Below are 13,330 nucleotides of genomic sequence, written 5' to 3' on the forward strand. Positions count from 1 at the left end.
GTGGCAGCAGAACAGAAGCAAAGTATTAAACAATAATGTGCAGTCTTTTGCCTGAGGGGCCAGTGGTGAGACTGTGCCATGAGCGAGAATTTGTGATCTAATTTAGGGGCAGTGAGGCGTTGAGTCTCCTCTCTGCTGACTTTTGGCTCCCTATACCACTCCATTTGCTCTTCTTTTTTTTAGGCTGACCAGCCCCTCGAAACTTTTCCAGAGCAGTTGACCCAGGGCAGCAGAGCTCTTCTAAAGGAACGGACTTGGCCTTTGGCATCTCTTGTCATGGTGCAGATGTTTGGTGTATCATTGTGTATATGGTGAATGAACATGAATATTCTGGTTAGGAGATTGATCCAAATTAATCAGTACTTTGAACTTGCTTTATGGTTGATGACTCTAACAAAAGTTTAAAAGAAAAAAAATGCACCATGAATTAAATTGGAAATGCACCATGATTCCATGATTTTACCGTAGTATTCTTTGAGGGTAAATTAGAGTATAATATGGTATATGAATACTATCCATTCATCCACTGTGATTTAGCTCTTAAAAAAAAATTCAAAGCAAATATTGACTGATCTATATGGTGAATGTGATTTCACCAAGTACAACATGTAACAACATTCCAATCTACCAATCAGATTTGAGGGACAAGTTTGTTTTATGTCAAGTTTAGACTTACAACCAGGGTTAGGTGCTTTACATCAGTGTTATTCACCTATCATTTTTAGGGATACATTATGGGTAGGGATTAGGGTTTAGACAAAATTTTCAGACAAGAATGTTCCAGGATCAACTAAATGAGTTGATCCAGGAACAGGTCTTTCTTTGCAAAATCACAGTGACCATATGTTTATAGGTAGGCCTATATATGCTGTGTTTATATAAAATAAAAGGCTGAAAATGATGAATCTACAACTTTTTCATTTTATTGCTCAACCCTTCTACTGACAAATCTGTGTCTTAGGCAATTTCATTATAAAGATTTCTCAAAGTAATATGAGCCAGAAGAACCAGATTTGGCATATCAGAGCTGAAATACCAAAAATATTTCTTAGCACGCAGAGGCGATGGAGAGAAGCACATGAAAAGAGCCCAGGGATGGTGTGCAGGGCTTGAGATTCCAGAGACGGGCTGAAAGATTGAAATGTCAGATATGAGTCAGAACCGCCAACCACAAAGAGATCAGGGCACTCGCACACGAATGAGAACAGAAGACAGAAAGACTATACTTGGAAAGACCCAAATTTCCTAGCCCACACACAGCCCGTTTTGAGTTAAATCCTGTTTTATTGATGGGCAAAAAACGACTTTTACAATCAAAATGTTTTCCACAAGTTGCGTTTTTCAACGTGCAGTGCCTTTGCCCTCAAGCTCAAAGCCCTTTTGAGCACAAAGTTCTGTTTTTTTTTTGTTCTGTTAGCCCAAAAATATGGCATAATGATCTGTTTAAGGCAGTGCTGACCTTTAAAACCTCACCTCTACAGTAAATGTGACCTCAAGCAGATCCTCTGAACTGATTCTTCTGGAAAGGTGAGAAGAAGACGGGGGTTTTTAAATGTCAATAGGTTTGCTCTTGATCAGATATATGACTCGCCTTGGCTTGGCGGTTTTTGTGGGATTGTGGATCACATTGCGATTTTATGATTTCTGATTATTTTAGTTGTGCGTAAAGGGTTTTATCATGTTATTATTCTTTCAGTATTCTTTTAAACAAACAGACCTAATGGTGCAGATGAACTGCTATATGCCCAATGCAGTCCCTTAAACTTGAGTTGCCAGTTCATTTGTGCTCAAAAAGACAAATGGCGCCATCTAGTGGTGACCTGGTGGTATAACCGCTTCAGCAAACAAAACTTTGGACTATTCCACAGCTGAAATCTGCATAGAGTTGTTGGTAATTGAAATCTGATGTGGTGTGCTGTTCCACAGGTCATAACACAGAGGTATAGCCGGTTCTCATGGGTGGCAGAGCTGATTCAGATCTTCATCACCATCAGTGTAACTGTGAGCTTCCTCGTGATGGGCACAGCCATGAAGCACACAAGTGAGTTTATCATTATATTATGCTTTAAATGCTTCATCATGCATGTATATTTTTATATATATAAAAACTACCTATGTATTTATCAGGACACTTTGTCATTGTACAAGTGTATGTGTGTGTGTGTATATAAAGATCGAATCATTTCTTCAAGGGTAAAAATGTTTTGAGGAAAAATTGAGTGCATCTTTAAAATCACAACCTGGCTGCATCCAAAATGGCATTCTTTCCTACTATATAGTAGGTGAAAAATAGCATGTGACAAAATAATTATGTCCGAATTCAAAGAACTCATAAAAGAGTAGGCATAAGGTATCAGGATGACCTAATACTTTTGGTGAGATTCTGACACTTTACTATCCCATGAGGCCACGGGAGAGGATTTGCGAACGACAGTTAAGCGACGTAATTGACGCTGGTAGGTCACATGATAATGACAGCATGGCGAATGCAGTACGTCCAGATTACATTCATACTACACACCAAGCCTGCAGCACTCCTGTAAATATCTGAAGCCTCCGCGCCTCGGTCGCCCCCAGGTGGTTGGTGATTTTTTCCCAAAGTTGGTTTCTGTCATTTTAGGCAGTTTTTATCACGATGATTTCAATTCAAGTGTTAGTTATTTGATGCTATAAAAACGGGGTGTGTGACGTCATGATTGACAGCTGAGATTGACGGCTTTTCTGAGTGAAGTTGTCACTGAGGCACTAACTGACTTTTTTCTGCATTTTCCGGAGGCGATTGGAGCTTTAGCTTTAATTTCTTCATTTCCATAACTGTTTATTTCACACCAACATTATGAATTGTTGTGCATCTGTGAGAGTGTGGGCGGCTTTTGATATCGCGGCTCGACTTCCTGCTCTCTACTGCGCAGACTCGGTCCCAAATCTGCACAAGATGTCAGTACCATATTCGGACCTTCAGTTTTCTTCAGCGGAAGCCAAAAAAGTCAAGTCGTCCATATTTTTTTACGGTCTATGCTACACACACTTATACTACATACTTTTTTAGCAGTCGTGAAGTAATTTCTTATTCAAAATAAGTACCTACTCAAGAGAGTAAGCGATTTTGGACGCAGCCCATAGAGACAAATTACAAGTGAATTTTCAAAACAATATATATATATATATATATTTTAGATTGTTTGGATTTTGAAAAATGGGTGTTCAAGAACACGGGTATTTAAGCTAATTTTCAAGTAACTGCAAAGACCAACTATAAACATTTTAATGAAAGATTAAAAAGATCATTATGTATTTATTTAAAATAAGGAACTTACAGTATATTAACAGGAATCAGGAACATATATTATGAAAGCAAACAAGGGCCACGTGTATATATTGTCTACATTTAAGTTTTATTTATTAATGTCTTATTTGTATATTAATTTATTTATTAGATTATATATGCAACAAATATATTGAAATGTCTGCTCCTAAAAGGTTTTAAAAAAGAAGAAAATAAATATTCTGTGAAACAATTGATCAGTTGCCATGGAGTAGCATTATTATAGCTGAATCCTAGTCGTCAGTGTGTCCTACACATGGCCACAGCCTCCACTGGAGGTTATGTGTGTCCAGTCCTGACTCCTACTGCTCTTGCCTCTGTTACACTGTCTGCGGCATCTATCAGCCCGTTTCTGGGCCCAGTCCAGCAAAGCTCTCAGCCGAGGGTGTCAGTGTGAATTATGTCCAACCCATGGCTCACCACGGTATGAATTCAAATAGCCTCTGTAGCACATTACAGTGAGTTGCATGTGACATATTCCATCTGTTAGTGTTGAGTGAGTGTAATCTCACATCTGGCTATTAGTTGCTAGTGTGAATCAGTATTGTGTAAGGAAGAGATTGTATGGAGTAACTATGACGCTGCAGAGCAGGTTCATTGAAAAGACGAATTATTCTTAACTTAAATAATGAGATTAAGGTCAGAGAGAGAAATGTAGCCATGCATAGACTAAATATTACCTGGAATGTCATCAGATATAAAACATCCTGCAGTCAGAGTTCATGATTCTTGCAAATGTGAAGTTCAGGTTATTTATACATACATATATACTCCGATCAGACATAACATTAATTATGACGAATATGTGTTGGTCCCCCTTTTGCTGTCAAAACAGCCCTGACCCGTCGAGACATGGACTCCACTAGACCCCAGAAGGTGTGCTGTGATATCTGGCACCCTCCATGGATCGGACTTTGGTTCAGCACATCCCACAGATGCTCGACTGGATTGAGATCTGGGGAATTTGGAGGCCAAGTCAACACCTCAAACTCGTTGTGCTCCTCAAACCATTCCTGAACCATTTGTGCCTTGTGGTAGGCACATTATCCTGCTGAAAGAAACCACAGCCACCAGGGAATACCGTTTCCATGAAAGAGTGTACATGGTCTGAAACAATGCTTAGGTTGGTGGTATGTGTCAAAGTAACATCCATGGATGGCAGGACACAAGGTTTCCCAGCAGAACATTGCCCAAAGCATCACAATGCCTCCTGGTGCCATGTGTTCCCCAGGTAAGTGACACACACGCACCCAGCCATCCATGTGATGTAAAAGAAAACATGATTCATCAGACCAGACCTTCTTCCATTGCTCCGGGGTCCAGTTCTGATGCTCACGTGCCCACTGTTGGCTCTTTCAGCGGTGGACAGGGGTCAGCATGGGCACCCTGACTGGACTGTGGCTATGCTGTCCCATACGCAACAAACTGCAATGCACTGTGTATTCTGACACTTTTCTATCAGAACCAGCATTAACTTATTGAGCAATTTGAGCTACAGTAGCTCGTCTTTTTGATCGGACCACACGAGCCAGCCTTCACTCCCCACATGCATCAATGAGCCTTGGCCACCCATGACCCTGTCACTGGTTCACCACTGTTCCTTCCTTGGACCACTTTTAATAGATACTGACCACTGCAGACCGGGAACACCCCACAAGAGCTGCAGTTTTGGAGATGCTCTGACCAACACTAGCCAACACAATTTGGCCCTTGTCAAACTCGCTCAAATCCTTATTCTTTCCCATTTTTCCTGCTTTTAACACATACATTTTGAGGACAAAATGTTCACCTGCTGCCTAATATATCCCACCCACTAACAGGTGATGAAGAGATGATTAGTGTTATTCACTTCACCTGCCTGGTCATAATGTTGTGCCTAATCAGATTAGTATACTAATTAGATTACTGTACTAATTACTCTCTCTAAAAAGTATTGGATTACTTATTACTAATTACTTTTAAATCCCATATCAACCTCGATCAGTTGAACAATACAAGAATAGACACAAAACTTCACTTTTGATTCTTTCAAATAAACAATATACAATAGCATAAATTATTCTTGAACTGACCAAAGTGTGTAAAGGGTGAAGGTTACATTAAAAACACATTTTAACATAAAATTTTGGATATATATATATATATTAGTGCTGGGCAAATTAACGCGTTAACGCAGGATTTTAACGCGTTAACGCAATTGCCTAGCGTTACATTATATGATGACGCTCTTATTCATGTAAATGCTTTTAAACCATCTAAGCACGACAAGACACAAGAGAACGCGCTGTATGTCAAAGTCCTGTCTGTGTGGGTGCATCTCATGTCAGCTCATTGAGGGACACCCTGACACACACACACACACACATTCAATGCACAGACGGACTCGCGTCAGCCTCATGCACACATCGAGTTCCCTTTTGCTCTTGAACAAACAATAACAACACAGAGAATTTAGCCAAAATGCCAGTTTTGTCAAGTATTCTCATAATAGGAATCTTAAATGAGTTAAAAAAAAACGTCTTAAATGAACTTGTGAGAAAATTAAATGCACGTGACAGCGCTTCAGATCCGCGTAATGTTCGGCAGCGGCCGATCTTAAAGTGACATCAGCACGAATGATTAATGTTCATCAAAAAACATCGGGAAGAGAGAAAATTGTAGCTTTAATGATGAATTAATCTATATTTCATTTATTATTTATGCAGTTAAGAAAGGTGTTTGATACCTATTACATTCAGTATAGGCTGTCTAACAGGGAAGGCCATGGGTAAATATAACATTTATTATAATGGGTTTATGTAAAGATTGTTTTAAGTTAAATTAAAAGTTATTTTTTAAATCCTAATAAATGTTAAAATTGGTAGCTTTCAGTTATACTGTAATGTAACGTCATTGATGTTTCATAGAGACATTAGTATCAGTGATACTGGCCTTCATTCATAAAAAGATGCCATTACAATAATATTTAATATATACTATATTTAAATTGTTTCTACATTAATTTGGAGGGTAACTGAAATTATTACAATATCAAAATATTAAAAACTCCAATGTTTTTAATCACGATTAATCATGATTAATTGCAGAAAAAATGTGATTAATTCGGGGTTTTTTGGTAGCGATTCCCAGCACTAATATATATATATACATACACACACACAAATGTGTTACATTTCCCTGTCTGTGGCCAAATGTTATCCTCTAAAGGGAAACCTATCTAATAAAGTATCTTATGATTGTCTCCTTACAATGTAGCCATCAGATTCCCGCAGTGCTAATTTCATGACCTAACGTCGCCTTCTGTTTCAGTCGATGGTCTCGTTGGCACACACTGGGCAGAGAATGTGGAATGGATGGCGAAAATCAGCGCGAGGCTATTGCCCCATAGCTCACAGTGGAGGACATTAGCCCAGAGCTTACAGCACTGCAGACGGTAAACTCTGGATTCAGCCCTGGCAGATCATTTCACAGACCATTTCTTTAAGCTTTTACAGCCCGTCACCGCTCACACAGCCAGCATATCCCTTTACTCTGCTAATAAAAAAGGCTTTTGGTGCATTAAAAACACTGGCTTTGATAAATCGCAATAACTCCCAGACTCAACAACCTCTCTGCTTTCCCCTCTTCCAGGTTCTTCAGCAGTTTTATGTCCTTTCTGGCTTTCGGCCTCATTTTCGTCGTTTCAGCTTGTGATCCCAAGGTCGGTACTTATTTTAACCTGATGGTTGGAGTTTAGACTAATAATATGTGACGATCTATGCGTTTTAGGTTCAAATATGTTATTTTCTATAAAACTGGTTTCAAACTGCAGTATCTCATTAGAGGAAGAATGTGTGTAAATGTAACAAATTAATCATGCAGCCACTAATGATTACAGAGGAAGTAAAATGCGTTCATTCACTGCTGGAAGGTTTTGCATTGATAAAAGTCATTGGTCCTCAACAGGTGTTCAGTCAGTTATTTTGTATTAAAATTTTTTTTAAAAAATATATATATATGCATCTAACAAAAATGCTGTATTGATATAATATGTTAGTAATATATTAAAACTGCTTAGACTAGTTTTGTTTTTTTTCGTCTGCTGGTTATAAGTGTTTAAGTCAGTTACATCAACAGGTAGATTGGCCTAATTTGAATCAGAAAAGTAGAACTGATTTGCCCTAACTAATTGCCAGTTGGTCAGACTTGTTCTTAACTTAGTGGCTATGTTTTGCAACTGGCCCTATTTCTCAATATTATTTTAGTATAATTTATATACTACAGTGGGGGTAAAAAGTATTTAATCAGCCACCAATTGTGCAAGTTCTCCCACTTAAAAAGAGGAGAGAGGCCTGTAATTGTCACCATAGGTACACTTCAAATATGAGAGACAGAATGAGAAAAAAAATACAAAAAAATTCACATTGTCTGATTTTTAAATAATTTATTTGCAAATTATGGTGGAAAAAAAGTATTTGGTCACCTACAAAAAAGCTACATTTCTGGCTCTCACAGACCTGTAACTTCTTCTTTAAGAGGCTCCTCTGTCCTCCACTCGTTACCTGTATTAATGGCACCTGTTTGAACTCGTTATCAGTATAAAAGACACCCATCCACAACCTCAAACAGTCAGACTCCAAACCCACTATGGCCAAGACCAAAGAGCTGTCAAAGGACACCAGAAACAAAATTGTAGACCTGCACCAGGCTGGGAAGACTGAATCTGCAATAGGTAAGCAGCTAGGTGTGAAGAAATCAACTGTGGGAGCAATTATTAGAAAATGGAAGACATACAAGACCACTGATAATACCAGAACGGTGAGCAAAAATCCCAGAACCACACAGGGGGACCTAGTGAATGACCTGCAGAGAGCTGGGACTAGTGATGCGCGGGTCGTCTCAACTTGTACAACTTGTCGTGTTTGGAGGAGAAAGAATGCTGAGTTGCATCCAAAGAACACCATACCTACTGTGAAGCATGGGGGTGGAAACATCATGCTTTGGGGCTGTTTTTCTGCAAAGGGACCAGGACGACTGATCCGTGTAAAGGAAAGAATGAATGGGGCCATGTATCGTGAGATTTTGAGTAAAAACATCCTTCCATCAGCAAGGGCATTGAAGATGAAATGTGGCTGGGCTTTCAGCATGACAATGATCCCAAACACACCGCCCAAGCAACGAAGGAGTGGCTTCGTAAGAAGCATTTCAAGGTCTTGGAGTGGCCTAGCCAGTCTCCAGATCTCAACCCCATAGAAAATCTTTGGAGGGTGTTGAAAATCCGTGTTGCCCAGCGACAGCCCCAAAACATCACTGCTCTAGAGGAGATCTGCATGGAGGAATGGGCCAAACTACCAGCAACAGTGTGTAAAAACCTTGTGGAGACTTACAGAAAACGTTTGACCTCTGTCATTGCCCACAAAGGGTATATAACAAAGTATTGAGATGAACTTTTGTTATTGACCAAATACTTATTTTCCACCCTAATTTGCAAATACATTCTTTAAAAATCAGACAGAATGATAAAAAAAAATCCAGAAAATCACATTGTCTCTCATAGTTGAAGTGTACCTATGATGAAAATTACAGGCCTCTCTCATCTTTTTAAGAGGGAGAACTTGCACAATTGGTGGCTGACTAAATACTTTTTTGTCTTACTGTATATATTTATTATTTAGTCATTTTGATGTGTGCTTTTGTCCTTTTCATTAGGTTTTTTAATATACATTTCCATCAGGCTTCTTATTTACTAGAACCATAAAAATGTTACTTAACCTTTTTTGTTACCCCTACCATAACTTATTTCAGCTAGTTAACTGAAGTACTAAAAGAATAATAAATAAAAATGAATACTAACTATATATACATTATATAGACAGAAGTACAACAAAATTACTAAAACTTCAGCTAAAATTAATTTAAATTTATTAATTTTTAATTATTTAAAGGGGTCATGAACTGGATTTTTAAATTTTTATATATATATATACTGTTGTCTGAGGTCTACTTGTGACGTTTGCGTGATTTTTACATTCAAAAACATCATAATGATTAAGTAATAGGCTACTTTCTACCCTGGTTTTGAGCCTCTCTTATGGAACGCTTAGTTTTTATGGGCGTGCCGCACTGAAGACTTGGAAGTAAACGCCCACTGCCATGATTGGATAAGATTTGCATATTACAATTAGCTTCAGCTCCCCCGTGAGTTCATGTGGGAATTGTTTTGAAAGCGTGTGGGAAAACGGCAACTGGAATGATTCGCCCACAGGGCTCGCAAAATGTCTTGATCAAACAAACACAGTGATTTATCTCTCATCCACCCGCAATTGATTGGAATGTTATTTTGTATTACTTGGCCCGCCCGATCAGTGGATATAACCGTAAACCGTGCATTACTAACACACACACACATGCACGCACAAGCCTCACTGCAGAGTCAGACAAATCAGCATGATCAAAACTTCCACAATTGTATTTTTCCTTCAAATATCAAGTCAAGAGAGTGAACAACGCAAGAAAGAGAAAGGAATGTTATTTCACTTGTATATAACCCATTGGGCAGGCCGGTGATACGTTTTGGTAGCCAGTATGGAAAACACATAGCCCCGGGACGTTGGGCTTTGCGAGCCGTGGCCCACATGTCAGAGTCTGATCATGAATCGCAGTACAATGAACCAACAACACCTCAAATAAAGGATTCTCCAGCCTGTGACAGCGTGCTAAGTTATGTTCAGTTAGAAACGTACACATAATCAATAGATATCAAACAATCTGTAACAATGCAATACTATAACGTTTTTTTTTTTTAAATAAAAACATTTTTTACTCACATTAGTGTTCATTCTTTCATGTAATCTCATTCTGTCTGCAAATCCAGTCTCTTGTTTACAAATGAATCTGTGGTAAAATGAAGGAACAAACGTGCAATGTCTTCCCCGCATGAGCTGGATATTCATTAAAAATAAAGTTCATCCATGCATTCATAATATTGGAATCTGAATTAAGCTTTTGTGGCATGTTTATTGCTTGGAAATTCGATCCGGTTTAGCTCCACGTAGGCCGATATTATTTATGTTACATTTCTTGCACAAATCGGTGGGTGGGGCTACAGAATCAGGCGTACTTCTTCTTTTGAGGCGGTGCTTCACCACACTCCGATGTCACAACTTGGCACATCCTGAAATCGATTGATTGCTGGGCCTGGTGTCAATAAAAGCTTTTCTTTGACTAACAAGGAAGTTTTCAGCTCCGAAACTTACAGGATAATCGTATATTACCATGACCTTTTATGTATCAAAGACTGAATGAAAAGTTGATTTCTCAATTCATGACCCCTTTAAATTGTATATCAATGATATAACACTGATTTTCATCTCCAAAAAACAAAATTGTAGCTAACAATATTAACACCGACTTCAACGAGAGTAACTTTTCCATTCCATTTCCTGTCGCACAGGGATTTGTGGTGATGCTTGACAAAGTGGTCTCCTTCTCCTTAAACACAGAGGTGGGTTTGTTCATCTTCCTCATGCTGAGGACCTCTAGATCCGAGCGCTTCAAGTGAGTACATTTCAGCATTTGTGCATCTGCATGTGCATCCATGCTCCCGTTTCACAGCTCCTTCCTGTTTACAGGCATCTGGCAGTGCCTCTGATGGCGAACGAGAGACTCGTCAGGCTGCACTGGCTGCTGCCCATCTACTTCCTGTTCGCTGTGGCTTACGACGTCTTCCAGAGCATCCTAGAGATCGCTGAGAACATGTCGCTCGTCCTCCGCACCAATTCTTCTCTTGTATGAGAGAGCTGAGAGAGACTGGATATCAGGTGGGGCAACATGCTGCTGAGATCCCTCAGGAAACGGACAGTTATTACCTCACACTGTGCCAGTGAGCCAAACCCAACACACACAACTACTATAGATGGTAGTGCATCAGTAGCACACACTGATCACAGAACTAGCCTCAGGCGGCCATTTACAATACTGCACCAGTATAGAGCGCTATCATGATGACGTCTCGTGCAAAAGATTTATAGTTGTTGTTCAGGCAAAATGACCCCTCATTCATGCATGCTAAGAATATATTTCATATCCCCCCCCCCCACTTCATTTTAATCCAGTAAATTGCATGTGCTCTCAGTGAGTTATGAAAGCATATTTTGATTTCGTTAACAATGCACGGTGATTAAATCTGCAATCGCACCATCAAACCATAGCAACGTTCCCAGAAAAGCTGCTACTTTTAACAAAGAGCTCTTTAAGGAAATCATGGGCTATTATTGCTGTCCAGTATATCATTTGTGATTTCACGAGCAGGCTGGAGAGCTTTGACAAGAAATAACCACAGAATAAAATACACTGATGTAATTTGAGGGGTGTGAGATGTTCACATATGTATATATCACGCCGCTTATTCATTGCTATATTGCAATAAATAGTTACATGCGTGTAATATTAAAGCATGACTATTATTAAACCTTGGCTTATGTTCAACCAAAAACAGGAATTCTGATGACAAAGAAAAAGAGTATTACACAGCATATTATTTTAACAATAATGCTATTGCCAATGTTATCTGATTATTACAAATAAAATATTATATGGGGCAACACTGTACAATAAGGATTTATTAGTTAACTACCTTTGTTAGCATGGACTAATAGAGGGTATGCATTGATGTCACTGTCCCGCTGGAACACGCCCCTTCATTCGGACTGAGTGGCAAAAGAGCTGCTGTGTGACTGGAGTTAATAAGAGAAACGATTATCAGTTTAAACTAAAGCAAGGACTCAATATAGTGTTCCTTACAACTTACTAAAGATCCAGTGATCCATGGATATTGACATGTTCCTGACATTTATATGTGCCTGGTTTCGACGCCATGGAAATCCATAAAGCAAATTTGCCTCTGAACGCTATAAATACAACATAGGTACATTGATGATAACTGCACAAAATGATAACTGCAAATCCTTGTTTCTCTTGTCCAGTTGTTTCGGTGAATTGCAGCGATCATTTTTGCTTCTCTATTCTGTAGTCAATCTATTTGTACAGTCAATCTCAAAGCTCATGTTTGTGTTTTTCGCGGCATTCACGCTAAAAAACCAATGAATCCGCCTGATGGTGACGTGTCAGGATTTACTAATCTTAGTTGATGTCATTTCAACATTTACTAATACATTATTCAAATCAAAAGTTGCATTTGTTAACATGAACAGCTGTATTTTTTATTGTCTACAATTAACAAAGATGAATAAATACTAGGGGTGTAACGATACACTCGTATCGCGATTCAACACTATCACGATACTAAACTCACGATATTTTAAAATGGAGATGTATTTTGATTAATACTTTTTATTATTATTATTTAAATAATATTATTGTTATTATATTATTATCAGGACACACAAATATTCCCCCATTGCATTACTATACGTTTATATATAGTAGTTTAATGTAGTAATACAACACTTTCCCAGCGCTCGCTATGTTCTGCCTCTCCTTTTTAAATGCACTACACATATAAACCATCTAAAACGCTTTGAATAATTATACTACTAAAACTAAATGTGATATGGTGATTTAAATTATGTTTGTGCTTCCACTTTGAGGATCATCATTCCGGTAGCAAGTGAGCTTCAGATCATCAGTTCTAGTCGCAAGAAAGCGTGTAAAAATGACTATTACCACGCCGCGTTTCCTCCAGTATGCACGCGTCGTTGTGAATCTGTTCATCATATAAAGCCATCGTGTCTCTTCAGAAGACTTGGATTTGGATCAGACCACTCGATTGATTATATTTTTACGATGACTGATATTTTTTGATTTTTTAAATTTGAGAGGAATGGACTTTAAATGGAGGTACAGAAATCTTTTTCTGGTTTCTTGAAAACATCTTCATTTGTGTTTTGAAGTTAAATGAAAATGTTAGGTCTGAAACGACATGAGGGCGAGTACATGATGACAGAATTTACATTTGAGTGAACTATACCATATAAATACAGTAAGCTGAGCCTGGGATAAAACTAT

At 38.5% G+C, this 13,330-nt stretch overlaps 1 protein-coding gene across 1 annotated transcript in view; it reads left to right on the forward strand.

The window, feature by feature from the left end:
• The window catches only part of LOC307143504 (uncharacterized protein), a 237,884-nt gene that overhangs the window by 203,771 nt on the left and 20,783 nt on the right, over window positions 1-13,330 (forward strand). Inside the window, exons 14-18 of the mRNA XM_079845129.1 lie at window positions 1,927-2,041; window positions 6,635-6,758; window positions 6,956-7,025; window positions 10,758-10,861; window positions 10,936-11,124. Coding sequence (XP_079701255.1) covers window positions 1,927-2,041; window positions 6,635-6,758; window positions 6,956-7,025; window positions 10,758-10,861; window positions 10,936-11,098 — 576 coding nt within the window. The 3' untranslated portion in view covers window positions 11,099-11,124. The remainder of the gene's footprint in view (window positions 1-1,926; window positions 2,042-6,634; window positions 6,759-6,955; window positions 7,026-10,757; window positions 10,862-10,935; window positions 11,125-13,330) is intronic.

Source organism: Gobio gobio (assembly GCF_949357685.1).
Source record: "Gobio gobio genome assembly, chromosome: 19".
NCBI lineage: Eukaryota > Metazoa > Chordata > Actinopteri > Cypriniformes > Gobionidae > Gobio > Gobio gobio.